At 56.1% G+C, this 16,133-nt stretch overlaps 1 protein-coding gene across 2 annotated transcripts; it reads left to right on the top strand.

The window, feature by feature from the left end:
* The first annotated feature begins 3,232 nt into the window (after positions 1 to 3,232).
* GNG12 (G protein subunit gamma 12) lies at positions 3,233 to 15,467 on the top strand. 2 transcript variants are annotated; one of them, XM_068690472.1, is made up of 5 exons: positions 3,233 to 3,389; positions 7,239 to 7,296; positions 7,670 to 7,793; positions 12,960 to 13,076; positions 14,101 to 15,467. In XM_068690472.1, the coding sequence occupies exons 4-5, from the start codon at positions 12,981 to 12,983 to the stop codon at positions 14,224 to 14,226; spliced, it is 222 nt and encodes a 73-aa protein (XP_068546573.1). In that variant the 5' UTR covers positions 3,233 to 3,389; positions 7,239 to 7,296; positions 7,670 to 7,793; positions 12,960 to 12,980; the 3' UTR covers positions 14,227 to 15,467. The 2 variants fall into 2 exon arrangements, with proteins under 2 accessions (XP_068546573.1, XP_068546572.1); XM_068690471.1 differs by having other exon boundaries at positions 3,234 to 3,389; positions 7,670 to 7,774.
* The last annotated feature ends 666 nt before the right edge of the window (positions 15,468 to 16,133 follow it).

A 16,133-nucleotide genomic window follows, 5' to 3' on the forward strand; every position in this document is an offset into this window, starting at 1 on the left:
ACATTCAAAACAGCGTTCATGCGCCCTGCTACGGGTTAAGGGGAGCAAAGTAAAAGAATAAAATAACAGAAAAGTCTTTGCAGTAGCCCAAGTGGAAATGCAGATGCAATATATGTAAAAAGCAAGCTGCAAAAACAAACCCCTGCGTTGTGTGGCTGTCCTTGTGTGTGTTTGTGCCAGAAGGAAGTGGTTACAAGTACACGTAAAAGCAATGCCGAGACAGAAGGACGAGGAGGTCGGGGCTGTGGCACCACTGACCTCGCTGCAGGGCACATTTCTGCAGTTTTCTCTGAGCTGGTTGCTGTCACTGCTCTGCTTTGTGTCCTCGAGAAAGTCACTTTGTCTTCCCCCTGTCTCCTCCAAGTCCTTCTGGATGGACAAAGTGTAGAAAGCAGGAAAGTTCTTGAGGCAAAGACTCTGAGGATATTAAATGTTGTGGGACTCTGATCTAGGCTTAGTCCTCTTGTAGTATACATTAACAGTAACCAGCTTCATATATTTGTAGTGGAAGAGAAAGGAAATACAGTGCTCGTGTCATTCTGCAGATCAGAACTCAGTCCTGTGTCCTCAGACAAATGTGAGGAAGCCCTGGCTTTAGGGGCTCTGGGGCAGGAAAACATCAGATCCCGAAGGGATGCAGGGCCAGGAGTGTCTCCTCTGGCTGAGTCCTTATCCAGTCCTGTCCAAAAAGGAAAACACAAGTTTAAGAGAGAAAATACACAGCTCAGACTGCTCTAATTTTTACGGTTTTGTTGCTCTGAGCCAGAGCTGGAAGTTTAGTCCCATGCGTGGCAATTTTGTACAACTTGGGTTTTTTTTGTTTGTTTGTTCATTTGTTTTGTAAGATGTAAAGGTGTGAGATGTGAAGGTGTAGGATGGAAAGGTGTAAGATGTGAAGGTGTAAGATGCTGTAGCATTGCTTAGCCTGGAAAGGAGGAGCCACCAAAAAGGGCAGTCTGTTTTGGATCGAGAGGTTTAAACGCCAACATCTCTGCGGCCCTGCTATTAATTATTGCTGGCTTCATGCAAGTGTAGTCATTCTCCAGACATATGGCCGCTGTTTGTTTGGTAGTCGTGGATGGCATATAAAATGCCTTTTTTAAAGGATAAGTGTATAAAAATAAACGAAGCTCATTAATCACCGCAAGGACGGCTGGAACAGCAAATCTTGATGTTCATCAGAGGAAGAAGCACAATTTTGCTGCTAAACACCTGAATTTTTTGCATAGTCCCGACGCGAGTGTACTTAGTGCTTTTCAAAACCTAGATAATACTTGCTCCATTTCGCCTAAAGATGGGAATTGAGCTCAGTTTTCTCCTCTTCTCCTGTATGTTGAATGTGAGAGCCACCAGCAAAAGCCTCTGCTCCCATCAGAAGACCGTCGGAGGAAATGTGTCAGCAGGTAGGTAAATGGTGGTTAATTAAGCTGATGACTATAAATGAATTACTGGATAGCTGCTGCTTTAGCCCACGAGAGGGCATTGCTTCCTGGGAGCCAGCTGGCTGCCTGCGAAGCTGGAGGAAAATTGTCTTTTTAATTAGAAATTGCATGAGTTCACTCTCTTTTGACTTTTTTTTTTTTTATATCTCTGTTGCTTTTACATCAAAATGCAAAGAGTGGTCTTTAAAAGCCAGCTCACTTAAGAGAAAAACAGACACCTTTACACTAATTTGGGAAAAATAAGCCCTAACAAAAACTTGAAAAACCAGATCAGGATTCTTGCCATTGTCAGAAGCCTGAAAACTTACGTCTGTGATGAAAACTGCTGCCAGAAATGCAGTGGGAGCGCACCTGGGGTGAAAAAAAACATTTTCCCCCAAGCCAGGCAGAAAACCAGAGCCACACAGCCCTGTGCCTGCTCTGTCCCCATCCCTCCCCGCCGATGGGGACACCAAACGAGGTGGCAGGGGGACACCGTCCTGCTGCGGGATGCCCTCAGGTGTGTGTGGGGTGATGGTTTTTGGGTGCAGAGCCCTTTTTTTGGGCTGTGTTCTTTCTGGCCCCGGTGCGGGTGACACCTCCCTGCCTGCAGGCACTGCCTGCGGAGGGGCTGACACCGTGCCCAGACCCGGCTCTGCCAGGAGAATCAGGGCTTGGCTGCGCTGGGAAGGCATCAAAGCCAGCTCGGCTGTGGGAATTAAAGGACAGGACGGCCTTCCCTGGGACCGTCACCTCTGCCAGACTGCGGGGCTGCAGCTCGGGGGATGCTCTCTGCACCAAATCCCTGCTGATAGCTCAGCAGCTGCCCCAGTATTGATCTCAGAAAGCCACGGCCACGATGGGGCCGCCATTTGCTCCTTCCCCAGTGCCTCCTTCAGGCCCTTTGCAGGGTGAAGGCAGCCGCTTGCGTCCCCCTCGATCCTCACAGAAACCATCCGGGAACAAACCCCAAACTGAACGTGATCTAACAAGCATTGCCACGGGCTTCCAGGCCTGCGTTCGGATTTCCACCAGCACCTTCCCCTGCCAACAAACACGATTTGCAGGCCACGGGGGCACCGGGCAAGCCCTGACAGCCCAGCACAGCCCAGCTCCTGCCTCCACAGCGGCACTGGGGGAACTGGAGGGACCGGGTTTAGTGGCGCAACCGCTTGTGGGCCTGAAGGAGGCCCTGGCTCTGTATCGGGGTGTTATCGGGGGTGTCCTGGCATGGAGCCGGGCCGTGGTGCTGTGCTTGGTGCCTCCTGGCACCAGGTCCCCATGGAGGCTGCTAACCAGGGCCTGGTGCCATAGACATGGAGTGTTTTGGGGGTTCTAAGGGTTCGCTCAGCCCCCGTTCTGGTCTGTCAGAGTGAGGGCACTGAGCTTGGTAAAACGCCAAAGAATTGCCAAAATCTGTCTGTGAAGTGCTTGAGGCTGCTGTGCCGCCCCGAACCCCGCTGTCACCGTCCTGCTGTGGGGGCACCCGGGCTGTATGAACCCCCCCATACATCACAGCACTCCAGCAGCCCCTCACCGCCCCAAAAACAAGAGAAAAGCCTCATTTTTAACACAAAAAACGTTTATTTCCGACAGCCCCAAACCGCGTGGCAGCACCCGCAGCACCGGGCACCCCCCAGCGCGCAGCCCCCGGCCCCAACCCCGGCGTCTCGGGGGCGCTGAGGGACCGGACCGGGGCCTCTCAGAGCCTCCGGGGGCCTCCTCCGGGATCCTCCAGGATCCTCCCCGGAGCCTCCCCGGAGCCTCCCGGGGCCGGGCCGGGCGGGGCGAGCGCGGGCGGAGCGGGGCCGGAGGAGGAGGAGCGCGGGGCCCGGCCGCCCGCCCGCTCCGGTCGCCCCTGGAGACGGGCGGAGGGGCCGGAAGGACGGACGGAGCGAGGGACGGACAGACGGACAGACAGACCGAGGGACAGACCGAGGGACAGACCGACAAACGGACAGACCGACGGTGGGTCGGGGGCTGGAGCCGTGCCCGGGGCGGTGGAGGCGCAGGGCAGCGGGTGGGCCCTGCCTCGGGTGGGCCCGGAGCGCAGTTTGTCGCTTTTTTTTATTTTTTTTAATTTATTTATTTATTTATTTTGCCGCTTTTTGCTGCTTTTTGTGTTTGTTTTTTTTTCTTTTTTTTTTTTTTTTTTTTTTTTCCCCGTCCCCATTGTGCTTTGCCCGCCGCGCGCCGGCCCCACTGGGGCTGCGGGATGGAAATTGGAAATTCTGCCCCCCAAGGAAAGATTCGCTCAGTTTGGGGCAAAAAAAGGGGAAATGCGCCCTGCCCACCCAGCGTGGCTGTGCAACCCATGGCATCGCCTGCACGGCCTCGCCCCGCCGGCTGCATGTGCTTGGCAGGAGGGTGATGGCGAGACCGGGACTGGGACCAGCACCGGGACTGGGACCAGCACTGGGAAACGGGGCCAGGACGGGGCCGTCCCCATAGCCCAGGGGCTGCAGTGGGATGGGGGGGGATCGGGAGGTCCTAGTGAATGGCACGGTTTGGGTAGAGCCATGTGTCGCGTTGGGTCGGGTGCCCCCCGTCAGGCTGCTCGCCGGCACTTCGAGAGAAAATTGTGTGAGTAAATACCGAGTACCGGGCGGCTGTAGTAGTGTTTTGTGCCTCTGTTGTGCCACTGAATGGGATTAAGGGATTAGCACGCGGTTAAGGACTTCTCAGTCCCGTGCTTCATCCGTGCGCCGGGTGCGTTGCGGTGGCTCGGGGTGTCTTTGATCGAGCGCTGAAGTGGGAAATAAATTCAAAAAGGAAGCGTCCTGTGAGGGCTGAGCCGTGCTGTAAGGCTGGCTGCTGTGGTCTCACAGCTGAAGGGACCACCTTTGTGTGCTAACGAAGCACTCGTTAACGCTGTAACGAAGACATCGAGGGCCCCCAGGCAGCAGTCGCTGCTGATCAGCATCACCGCCAGCATCCTGACCCCTCACCAGCACTGTTTTAGCACAGCCACCGCGTTTCAGACACCGCTGCTGCTTCCGATCTCTCCCCGTGGCTACGTAACAACTCCTTTATGAACGCTCGAAGTTCATTCCCTAGACTGCCTGCCTCCAAATACTCGGAATACTTGAGCCCAGCTCACGAGGAGTTCCTACACAGCGACGTGGGCGACGCGGGCTCCACAATACCTCCGGGTGTTCCCGAGGCCCTCAGCCCGCCGGGGACACAGCGAGCGCCACGGCCCTTCCGGGTGGGAGTGAGTTTTCTTCCAAAACGCATCGTCTGGTGACGAAGCTCACTGCAAAAGCAAGTTCAGACCTCTCCAGGAGCCCGCAGGGCAGCCCTGTAAATCCCCACCGTGGGCTGCATCGCTTCGTCCCCCCACCAGGGCAAAGATCTCAGCGCGAGCCATGCTCCCAGGGGCAGAACGAGGGGTTTCTGAAGCTTGCCCCGATAATATTGGCCAGATTATTTAGCAGCGTGCTTTGAAGGCTTGTATTGCTGCAAATAGGTTGTCTCCCAGCAAGGAGCGGGGCTCTCGGGGCTCGTGTTCCAGCACAGAAAATCCCTTATCTCGTCCGAGATAGGAATCGGTAGTAAAACTTTCACTGGCTGGAACGAAAGCAGCAGGCGAGCTCCCCTGATCTGGGAAGTCGCTGTGGGCTTGCCGGTTCTTGGGAAACTGCAGCTGCAGATGTTGGGTGGCTCTCGGGATTTGCCCGGAGTTAATCACTGCTGGAATCGTGCAGCTGGGCTCCGCGTTTTGTGCTCGCACACGCTGAGAGTTTTTGGTTCCCGAGCACCGGCGCTGTGTTTGCCGCGGTGCTCTCCTCTGAAATCTGTTGAGGATTATAGGAGGGAGAAGAGCAAATCCTGAAGGCATGAGCAAAAGATTTTTACTCTGTGTTCTCTAAGGATTAATCAGAAGGAGCAGAAGGAGCAGAAGGAGTGACAGAAGTCCTCGAAGCTACGCTAGAATTCTCTGCGGGGTTCTCTGGAGGCAGGTAAAAGTAGGGGTTAGCAGAGTTTGGTGTTAAATATGGACAAATGAGTAGTGTGGCAGGCTGCGAGAGGACAGATTCAGATGGTTGCCTGCCGAATAAATCAGTAGGGTGTGGGTAATGCCACTAAACCCCATTTACTGCCTTGCCTGTCCTGTCTCCTCCAGCATACCCCTGTGCAAGCAGAGCTTCCAGGTCATTGACCAATTCCAAGCATTGGTCAGGGGCTGGACCCCAGCCCCAGCCCGTGGCACCGTCCCCAACCCGTGGCACCGTCCCCAGCCCATGGCACCGTCCCCAGCCTCGTGCACATGGCCCAGGGCTGGCTCCACGCTGGGGATTTGGGAGCAGGGCGGGCAGGGTGTGAGCAGGGCGTTCTCCTCGGAAGCAGTGGGTGTCGTTCGGAAGGGAAGGTGTGGGCAGGGGATGGGGAAACCTGTTGTTGGAGTCTGGCTTGCAGAGCAGGACCTGCTGCGGCGGCCCTGGGTGGCTTGGAAAAGCCTCCTGGGCAGCGGCTCCAGCCCCAAGGAAGGGTGTAAGAGCTGGGAGGGATTTGGGCTGTCCCGGTGTGTCTGCTGCAGCACCACCGCCCCGCACAGCCCCAAACCTCCGCTGGGATCTCCTGCCTCCAGGCATCTCCCGAACAGCCCCCGGAGCAGCAGGGTTGGTGGCCCCAGTGCCTGCAGCATTTCTGAAGCACAGAGCCTCGAGGTAAGGAAGAAACCCCTCAGCCCATGGTCACTGCAGCACTTCTGCTGCTTTTCTGTGCTGTGCGTCCCCGTAAAGCTGCAAAGCTTTCACAGCACCGACCGTGGGCGTTATTACATGGGGGTATTGGACAGAAACAAAGGGATTTTAGTTGTTTAAAGCTTGTTTCAAATTGGTTATAAGGTGGGAAGTCTGGCTGCAGCAGGCCTGCTCCTGAGCTGCCTGTCCCTCCTGGGACGTGTTTGGATTTCTGTCCTGCCCTCTCAGCTCTCTGTGCTTCAGCTTCCCCAGTCGTGGTGCAGTCTGCACGTCTGAGGAGTTTGGTGTGTCTGCGTATGCCTTTTAAGCTAATAAAAGAGGAAAAGGCTCTTTGCAAGGCCATCAATCACCTCAGTGAGCAGCCGGTGTACTTCCAGAAGAAAATCTCTCCCTTCGGCTGGCCCGAACCTCCGCGGGCACAGTGCTGCTGCCGGCCGTGCCTGAGGGGCACGTGAACCAACACTAAGCGTGGATTTAGAGCCAGGTACCGGTGATGCAGAAGCCCAGAGGGCATTGATTTCTGAATCAAATAATGAGAAGAGAATCCCTGGTTTAAGCCACCGGGAAAGGTGTTGAGGTGTTGGCCTCAGCGCTGCAGAGGGAAGTTGAGCGAGCGCGATGGAAAGGTGGTAGGTTCAACACAAAGGACTCGGGTGTTGGGGTCTCTGCTCCAGCTGGGATGGGCAGAAGGCAGCTCTGGAAGCCTGCCCTGCAGCTGGGCAGCCTCCCTGGGGATGCTGTCAGTGGTGATCCTGGCTCCTGCCAGGCCCTGGTTAATGAGTTATTGCTGTCCCGGCTTCTTCCTCAGCCTGAAGGCAGCCGGGGCGGGTGGTCAGCGGCTGGCACGGTGCGGGCTCTGCAGGGATGCAGGGCTGTATAAATTTGCCTTGTAAATGCCAGGGAAGGGGAACGTGCCCATTACAGCCAGGGCCAGAGGCCTCCTGCTGGCTGCACAGCCTGAAGGTGTGCTGCACGCCCCCGGGGTCGCGGAGTCGAGAGCAGAGCCGAGGCAAAATGCTGCCATCCTTGCGACTAGAAATAAACCCCAGGTGCTCGCTCCTCTTTGCTTTGGCTTTCCTGCACTCCTTACAGTTGTTTTTCTCTGTTTCAGGCTCGCTGCACAAATAAAATCCAAGCCAGGCGGACAAGCACCGGGGCTGCCTATGTAGGTGAGTGTCCAGCTCGCTCCTTTCTTCATTGCAGAACACCAAGCAGCACAGCAAGGCCCAAACCCCTGTGATTTCATTTAATTCTGGAGCAGAACCATCACAAAACGCTCAGGCTCTTTGCAGAGGGCTGCATCAGTTAGCCAGGGGTGGCACGGAGCCCTCCGAAACCTCGGTGCTTGTTGCAGTGCGTTCCTAATTATCGCTTTCCTGCTAATTTCCTCCTAATTCTCCCTTTTCTCAAAGGAAACACTCGGATATCCTGCAGCCAAGCACCTCGCGTGCTGCCGTGCACCCCTTTAGCGGCTTTGACCCGGGAGCCTTGGAGCTCTCCGCAGAGCATCTCCCACCCAGCTCTCCTTTATCTCTCTTTCAGCCTGAAGAATTCGCTCAAGGTCACGTAAACCTGCGGCCGGGCTGCATCTCGTGACTCCCTCCCCGTCTGGAGCTCTGACCGCGGGCCGTTCCTGCTTTACATGCCGTAAGACCAGCTGCTTTTGGTACAGCCCGCGTCTCTCTGCATGTTTCTGTAGTTGGTTTTTGTCTTTTTCTGTTGTGCACAAGCGTTGCAGCGCTGCGCGGGGAGGAGCAGCTCCCATCCCGGGGGAAGCTGCGCCCCCGTTTGGCAAGGAGCAGGGTGCCTTTCCTCAGGGCATCGGGCTGGTGACTTGAAAACATTCATCCTCAGATGTTTTCCAAGGTAACCTGGATCTGAAAGTGAGTTTTCATGGCTTTAATTTACACTGAAGACATAAAAAGGCCAGGCAGTAAAAACACAGAGGGAAATGAAAGCAGGTTTTTCCACTGCTCCTTTCCCAAGAAGTAAATTGGGCTTGTCAGAATCACGTGCTGGGAGGCTGGCTTTGAAATCCAGCGTAGCCGGAGCCCAGCCTCAGTTAGCAGGGCTGTACTGGGCTAACTGGTGGAACGCAGCTGGAGAGGGAACAAGTCCTTAACGGAGAGCCCAGTTGGCCAAATCTGTGTGAAGATCTTGGCAGCTGTTTATTTTTCATTTCGGATTATTGGGGATTTTTATAGCATTTTAGAAAGAGCTGCAGGTGAGAGTTTGTCGCTGCTGTGCATTTCTTGTTAAAAAAGCGATTTAGAAATATGCTAACGTGTGCCATAATCCAAACAGAGCAGGATGGAGGCGTGCCAGTCCCCCTGACACCGCTCTGCTCTCCTGCATCTCTGCCTTGTCTCCGTATTTTGGCTGCCCCTCTCCCCACGAGCCCCTCGCTCCCCAAAGCAAAAGCAGGGGAAGAGGAGCAGGGCTTGGTGCAAGACCCCAGGGCTTGCACCAAGGGAGCCGTGCTTAGGGCAGCACCGTGCACAAATGTCCCTGCGCCCTCTCCATGCAGGCAGAGGGTTTAGAAACCATCTCCAGTCCACGCTGGGTTTTGCTCCTTTCGCTGCTGTTTGCAGAGGGCAGGTTTCAGCTGTGTTCCCACTCACCTGGCGCTGTTTCCCTGCTGTGTCTGGCAGAAGGAGGCGGCTCAGCAGCTGCCCTCCCCTCCGCCAGGCGTCTCGCCCTGCTTTCCACTGGGTGTCAGTGCGGCCCCGCGCAGGGCTGGGCGCCTCTCTGTCCGTCTGTCCCTCTGTCTGTCCCTCGGGCAGCCCCAGGGGCAGGGTGCTGAAGGTGCTGTCCCCCTGCTGAGCTGGAGGAGGGCTGGACACCTCCCCTCCTTTGGGTGCTCTCTATTTAGGGCTGCACCCAGGACAGCGGGGTCCCCACCATGGGTGGCTTTCGTAGCGTGGCCTCTGGAGCTGTGGATGGGACGAGCAGCGCTGCCCAGGAGGCAGGCAGGGAAATGCTGAAGGTTTCAGCAGGCTGAGAGGTGGAGGAAGCTGTTCTCCTTCCTCTCCCTCCTCACCACGTTGTGCACCACGCTTGGTGCCCGTCCTGGCTTCCAGCTCTTGATGCAAGCCGTGCTGTACTCCTCCAGGCGTGCTTGAACGCACAGCAGCAAGTGATTTGGCTGGCAGTCACACCAGGGGTTCTTCCCTCAAGAGCTTCTTCCCTCGAGGACTTGAAAATTAAAAAAAAACAAGGCCATGAAATGCACAAGCACACAGCACGTGCTGGAGCAGCCGTGAGCCCTCAGCACCACGGGCTGTGCCGCAGGGTGTGCTGTCTGCGAGCCTCCTGGGGCTGGAGAGGGGCGAGAAAAATCGCTGAGCATGGAGGTGGGAGCGAGCTCTGGCCTTTTATTCCCGTTGGCACTGGGGAGGTAAGAGGAGAGGGGTGGCTAGATGTGGGTTTTCCTGGCGTGTTCTTACTGAGAGGGCACCCAGGAGGGCGGTGTAGGGGTAAGGTCCCCACAGAGGGCTGTGGGGTGGCTCTGTAAGCAGCTGGGGCTGCTGGAGTCCTTGTCTTGGTGGGGATGTGTGAGAGGCACCCGGCTCCAGCTTGCAGAAAAGCCTCCAAAGCACCCACGGGCAGAACCCCACCGTGCAGGGCTGATGCCCGTGGCTGGCCGCAGGAGGGCTGTGAGCACCCCGTGCGCCCCTGCACGCCGCCTTTCTTATCACAGCCCCTCTGGGGGAGGTTTAATCTGCCTCGCTGACCTGCAGTTTTGAGTTACCCGGCTTAAAAGCTGTTTTCCTTCCCCAGGAGCAGTAAGGGGATCAAATCAAATCAAATCAAAGCTGCCCGGTGTGCTGAGGGCTCGGGGAAGCAGCACGGAGCTGACCCAGTTGTTGGAAGATCTCCGCAGGAGGGGTTTGGTAACCCTAGGAGGGCCATCAGGGCAACGCTGCTTCTGTTTGTGCGAGGAGGAGATGCAGCGCGCTGATTTTCTAATGTTACATGGTTTTGAAACATCTCATTTGTTAATGCAGCCGGGAAAATAAGCACGGCAGCTTTGGTAACGAGGCCGTTCCTTCAGGGAGGGGGCACTCGGTGGCAGAGGCTCTGTGCTGGGGGCGCGGGGAGCAGGGGCAGCACAAAGCCTACAGCTGCCAGCAAAACGGGAGCTTTTAGTCCTGGCTTTTAGGTCTGTGGTAGCAGGTTTTAACCCCGTGTTTTTACAACTGAAGTGCCAGGTGGGCACTGCTCGGGAAAGAAACCAGCGGGGGCCACGAGGCAGCAGCGGGACCTGCCCAGAGGAACAGCCCCGTGCCTTGTGCTGGTCGTGCCTCTTCCCCTTGCTCTCGGGGCGAAGGAGCTCAGCACCCCTCTCCCTGCCAGCACTCCTCAGGGCCAGGGTCTCTCCCCCAAATTCACAAAGCTCTGCTGTGCTTTGTGTGTGCGCTGACCCCCGGTGTGCTCCTGCATTGCGCGCCGCTGCATCAGCCCGCCTGGCTGGGCTGGCCATCACCCACTGCAATTGGAAAAGGCTCCTGCGTGTGACTCACAGGTCTCCAGGTTAATGTGCCGTGGCTTTTGCCTCGAATTCCTGGGAGCGTTTTCACTTGGATTGCATTTGACAGGTAAGGTGGAACGCGCCCAGCGTGCCCCTCCCTCCCCTTCCCAGGGGCAGACAGACCCAGCGCCGTCCCCTTTCCCAGCAGGAAGGCGAAGCACCTGGAGATGAACCTGGGTGAGCAGGCTGTGACTGTCCCACAGCGAGGTGTGTGTCACTCAGCTTCTCTCCTCCTGCAGCCTGGATCACCCAGCGCCGTGCCTTGCTGGGGTGACGCAGCGCTGGTGATCCAGCACGCACGGTGCTCGCTGGGGACCACATCCCGGTGCTGGGCACGGTCCTGGCAGCAGCACGGCGCTGTGTAGGGCGTAGCTGGCTGTAACCGTGACCTGCTGGTGGTGTGTGCACAGCTTTGGGACACCACACGTCCCCCCTTCATCCCGGAGGCACAGCCGGACTTTGCCCCCCGGCCGGAGCTGCTCGCGGCGCCATCCCCGCCCCGGCGCTGGCTGACTCACGGCGTGGCTGCCTCGCCTCCTGCCTCCCATGCGGGCTGGAGCAGGCTTGCAGCGCTGCAGGGCGAGCTGCTGCCGTGCAAACAGCCCTGCCTGCCTGCCTCCTGCTCGGCGGGCGGCGTCGATGCCCCTTGATGCTCGCTGCCTGCGCCCAGGGCTGCTCGTGGTGCGCAGCGCGCTGCCGGCACAGCCACATCCCGGCCCCAGCAGCAGCTCTCAGCCTGCAGGGTGCTGAGCAGGGCTCCTGCTGCACCTCCTGGTGCTGCTGCCCCGCAGGCTGAGCGCTGCAAGGATCCCCCTGCTCCTGTTCCCCTGCTTTTGCTTTGGGGAGCGAAGGGTTCATGGGGAGAGGGGCAGCCAAAATGTGGGTGTTGACCCACAGGGTCAGGGTTCGTGCTGCAAGCGCAGCGCCTTCCTGCAGCCACCCAGCGCCTCGTCTGCTGCCGAGCACTTGCTTGGCGCCGTGATCTTTGAACTGGCACACGTTTAAAGACTCTGAACTTAAAAAAAAAAAAAAAAAAGCACTTCCCCCGCTTACCCCGGGGTTGGCACTCGGCGTGCGTGCGGCGTTTGAACCGGTTCTGCTCCGCGCCTGCCTCCTCCCGGCTGCGCGCAGCAGGAAAGCAGCCAGCAGCACAGGAGGCCACGAGGATCAGGGAGATGCATTAAAGTGTTTTTCTGCTTGTTTAGGAACACAGGATTGTCATATAGGGTTGTAACCCCAGCACCAGTGATTGCTGGCCCCCCAGCCTGCATGCGAGCAGGAGGCATCCCTCCCACCTTGCGATCACCGTGAGCCAGGGCAGCGCCGTGCAGGCAGCCCTCCCGCATCCTCCCAGCACAGCTGCTCCCAGCCCGGGCTCGGGGGGGCTCAGAAGCTGCCCCGTGCCCTGCTGGAGGCTCCCCAGGGGCTGCACGGGGCTGCACGAGGCAGCTGGGAGCTGCGAAGCGTGAAATACCTGTTGGTACGGCCCTCGGTGCCGCACCACGAGCTGCTTAGCCCAAAGTTAATCATCCCAGCCTAGTTAATCATTTAAAGATGTCTTTAATGGATACGAAGTTGGAGTTGTTTTCTCCAAGTCAGCCGGCGCTGTCACGGCCTCCCCACACTCTCTTTTTGGTGGATAACCTGGTTCTTGCCTGCTTGGCTGAGCCCCGGGTGCAAGCTGCCTGCCGGGGGGTTTTGGTTCCTGCTTTGGGAACCCCCAGGGTTGGGCTGCAAGGGGCTCTCGGGGTTTTGGGGCAGCAGCTGGGGCTGCTCTGCTGTTATCTCAGAGCCACGGAGACCACCGGGCCGGTGCTTTGCCTTCTTACCCAGAGCAGGAAAGTCCCAGGGCTGCTCTTTTATTTTTTTTTGCCTGCATGGCCATATGGGAGCAGACGGCAGCTGGCAGTGTGTCTGTGAACTTTGCCTGTTGTTCTGTGTGTGCGTGGTGGTTTTTTTTTCCCCTCGGCTGTGTCACAAAGCTGCTGCAGGCCTGGAACAGGCAGATGGGGCAGGGCAGGGGAGCCTCTGCCCTTCCTCCTGCTGTGACATCCTCCTGCTAAGGCTGGGGGAGATGCTGCACGGGGACCCGCTGGGGTGGCGGTGGCAGCACCCTACAGGAGGGCTCCATGCAGTTTTCCTGGGGATTTAGCTAGCTGACACTCAGCTGGCAGCTCCTGTCGTGTAAAATAAGGAAAAAAAAAAACAAACACTTTTTTCAGTGTGTTGCTGTTGCCTCTTTGCCGGGGTGCAAAGCACTGGGCCAGCTCCTGGGAAAATAACCCGCTGTCTTTCCAACAGAGCGCCTCCGGATCCCTGAAGATGTCTGGCAAAACGGCGAGCACCACCAACAACATCGCTCAGGCCCGCAGGACCGTCCAGCAGCTGAGAATAGAAGCCTCGATAGAGCGGATAAAGGTGGGAGCACGTCCTGCTTCACCCCTCCTTTCCTCCTGTTTTGCCCTCGGTGTGGTAAGGGGCACGCTGTGTGTGGGGGCACGCTGTTTGTTGTTTTTTTTCCCCATTTGGAGCTTGACCTTTGTGCTGCAGCCCAGGAAACCTGAGCACAGCCCAGTCTTGGGGCCGCTCTGAGAGGTGGCCTCGAGTACTTTGGTGTTTCCTGGGCTTGCAAAATGGACCGAAGCAAAACGTGAATGCAGGTCAAAAGTGAAAAAAAACACAGGTGTAAAGTTTGATGTGTTGTATTCCTTTGGGGATTTTGCTACATCCTTCCAATGGCTGCAGGTTGCATCTGCACCTTTGTGTGACTGAAAGGAAGGTCACTGAAACGGCTTTTCTGGAACTCAAGGCACAAAAGAAGCCCGACTCTTTTCCCAGCTGGAAGGGATGGGATACTGGGCACGTTGCTAACATTGCCTGGACAGATGTTGTCTGTTTGGCTTCTCCAATTATTGCCCAGCCCCTCGTGGAGGCCAGCAGCACAAAGCCCCGGGTGCACGCAGCAAAGGTGCCGTGTCCATGCGGGCTGCGGGGCGGCGTTACGCAAGGAGGGACCACGTGCAGCATTGTAGAAAGTGTTAGTCATCTCAGGACACCTCTGTTTGTTCTCCCCAGCTTTACAGGTGATAAGTTCCTTATTACAAAGCTGCTGGATATTTCGAACCCCTCCTGTTTGTTTATGGTTTTCAGCAGGAGCTGTGTAAAAGCTGAGCAGCACTTTCACCTGCTGCCGCAAACCAGCCCCAGGAGGAGCATGGCACCGGGATCCATCTTCTTCTTCTCCCTGCAGATTAAGCTGGCCCCAGCGTGACACCCAGGACAGTCTGCCTTTCGCAGGAAACAGGGTCTGGGCCCAAACAACGTGCTGAATGCCCAGCATCAATCTGTTCGTGCACAGGGCTTTTCCCTAGCGGGCAGCTCGTCTTGCTAATTGCGGGGAAATCCGTGGCCATTTCATGTTTTTTTTTTCTGTCTTCCGCAGGTGTCAAAGGCGTCCGCAGACCTAATGCTCTATTGCGAAGAACATGCCAAGAAAGATCCGTTGCTAATGGGCATACCTGCCTCTGAGAACCCCTTCAAGGACAAGAAGACGTGCGTGTTGTTATAGGAGCGCCTGCGCTACCGCCGCTCTGCGACGCGGGGCGAGGCGCAGGCAGATGTATAGACAAATAACCCGTAAGGTACCTGCTAGTAACTCTTCCTTTTCCACATGTATAAATGATTTCTTAAGCTTTCTAAAGCATTTCCTCTCTTCCCGGTCTTCATTAGGAAGCAGGTCTCAAACAGAATTAATCGCCCTCTGGGCCGGTGGGCGCGGGGCTGGCTGCGCCCTGAGAGCCGCCCGTGTGCCCGGGGAGCTGCTCTGCCCCGGCCCCGCTCCCGAGATCCACAAACACCACCAAAGTTGCCTGGCTTTGCCGACAGAACAGGGACAGATTGGGAATCCCAATTAACCATCGTTTGTTTCAGTTTTTTAGACCGCGCGTGCACGCAGGGCGGGCGGCGATGCCTGCCTGGGGAGCGCACAGCCGTGCCCTCGTGCACATGCACACGTCCAAGTGCATTATTTAGCAACAGCTGCCTTGAAAACCATTGTAGCAACTGCTGGCGAGCTCCAGCGACTCATGCCTACATCTCTGTTATGCCTCTTTCTCTCGTTGGGTCTGTGAGTGTGAAACCTGGAGTGCCAGGAGTCAGGTATCTGAGGGGTTTTTCGTAGCTCCTCAAGAGGAGTTGAAAAAGCAGAGTTCTCAGCTTCAGTTCTGCTCGATTCTGCTTTTCTGCTTTCTCTAATTAAACCTCCGTGTTGGTATTAAAAAAAGTTGTCGAAAGAATCAAAGGCTGCAAGCTGACGTTTCCCTGGCTTTGTGGCTGAGGTACAGGTATGGTTCTGTCACTCCAAGCCTCGTCTGTGTTTTGTACAGGGATTCAGAATTTGGCTCTCTTTTAAATTCCTTTTTAGAGGGGAAAAAAATGCCAAATTGTCTCCAGATTGTGGTTATGCAAATCTAATTGGGGAGCCTTTCCATCAAGTACGTGATTTTATATATATACATAATAAAAACCTCCTTGTGTGTGTGTGTGTATAAACTTTAATAGAATATTTATACAAACATTGCATATTAACAGAAAACTTCGAGGGGATTTGAAACAATCCCGACTTCAGCAGGCTCCCGATGTTCTTTGCCTTTCCCTGTAGCCGGTGGTTGGGAGGCTGAAGTCCTGATCTGCCATAACCGTGCATTTCTGTAACCACGTCTACAGAACGTATTAACCACTTGTAATTTACTGTCTTACATTGCCTATTTGTCATTTCTATATTAAATTATATACGCACTGTTGATAATATATTGAGAAACGATGTCTTTGTTTAACGAGCCTCTTTAACCCACAGCTCTCAATCCGAACGCGGGGCTGGCAGTGAGGGAGCCGTACTGCTCATTCTCTGCTCACCTTCAAATTATTTTTACAACTATTTTTCTAGCGACAATTTCACAACAATGATGTAGATCCACGCTGAGTTTTTTTTACTCTCATTTTATAAGGCACCTGGGTAAGAACAGCCCTTGGCTGCGGGTGGGTGGAAAGGGCCAGGGCAGCTCGGGGGCGAGGGGAGGCTGCCCGTGGGGTGTTTTGCCAGCCTGTTGGAGCTGTGTGGACACAAGGATGACTTCAACACCGTGCTTTTTCCCTGTACTGTTCCCCTGAGCCACGTCCCCCCGCTGTACTTTCTAAAAAAGCCGTTTGGCACAGCGCTGCCCTCGGCTCCGTTACTGCTCGCACACGGATCCCCAGCATTTCCCGGGGGCTGCTGGCCGGGGGTGCCTCTGCCTATGGGAAATCCATCCTGTCCTACAGACCTGTTCCCTACAAGGTGCATTTTTCTCCTTTTTTGTACAGTTTTGAACTCTTTGCAGCTCTGGGGCGAAGATTTAGCCCAGTATCTCCTTCCTTCTTGCTTCCACGTTGCAAGATGGTGTGTGTGCGAGACACGTCGTTGGTCACAGACGTGGG

This window comes from Anas acuta, chromosome 8 (genome assembly GCF_963932015.1).
Source record: "Anas acuta chromosome 8, bAnaAcu1.1, whole genome shotgun sequence".
NCBI classification, from domain to species: domain Eukaryota; kingdom Metazoa; phylum Chordata; class Aves; order Anseriformes; family Anatidae; genus Anas; species Anas acuta.

Excerpts from the sequence above, each read along its gene's own strand:
- GNG12 (XM_068690472.1), top strand. The coding sequence starts at position 12,981 with ATGTCTGGCAAAACGGCGAGCACCACCAACAACATCGCTCAGGCCCGC. Across the intron at positions 13,077-14,100 it reads CCTCGATAGAGCGGATAAAG|GTGTCAAAGGCGTCCGCAGA; the intron begins GTGGGAGCACGT and ends TGTCTTCCGCAG.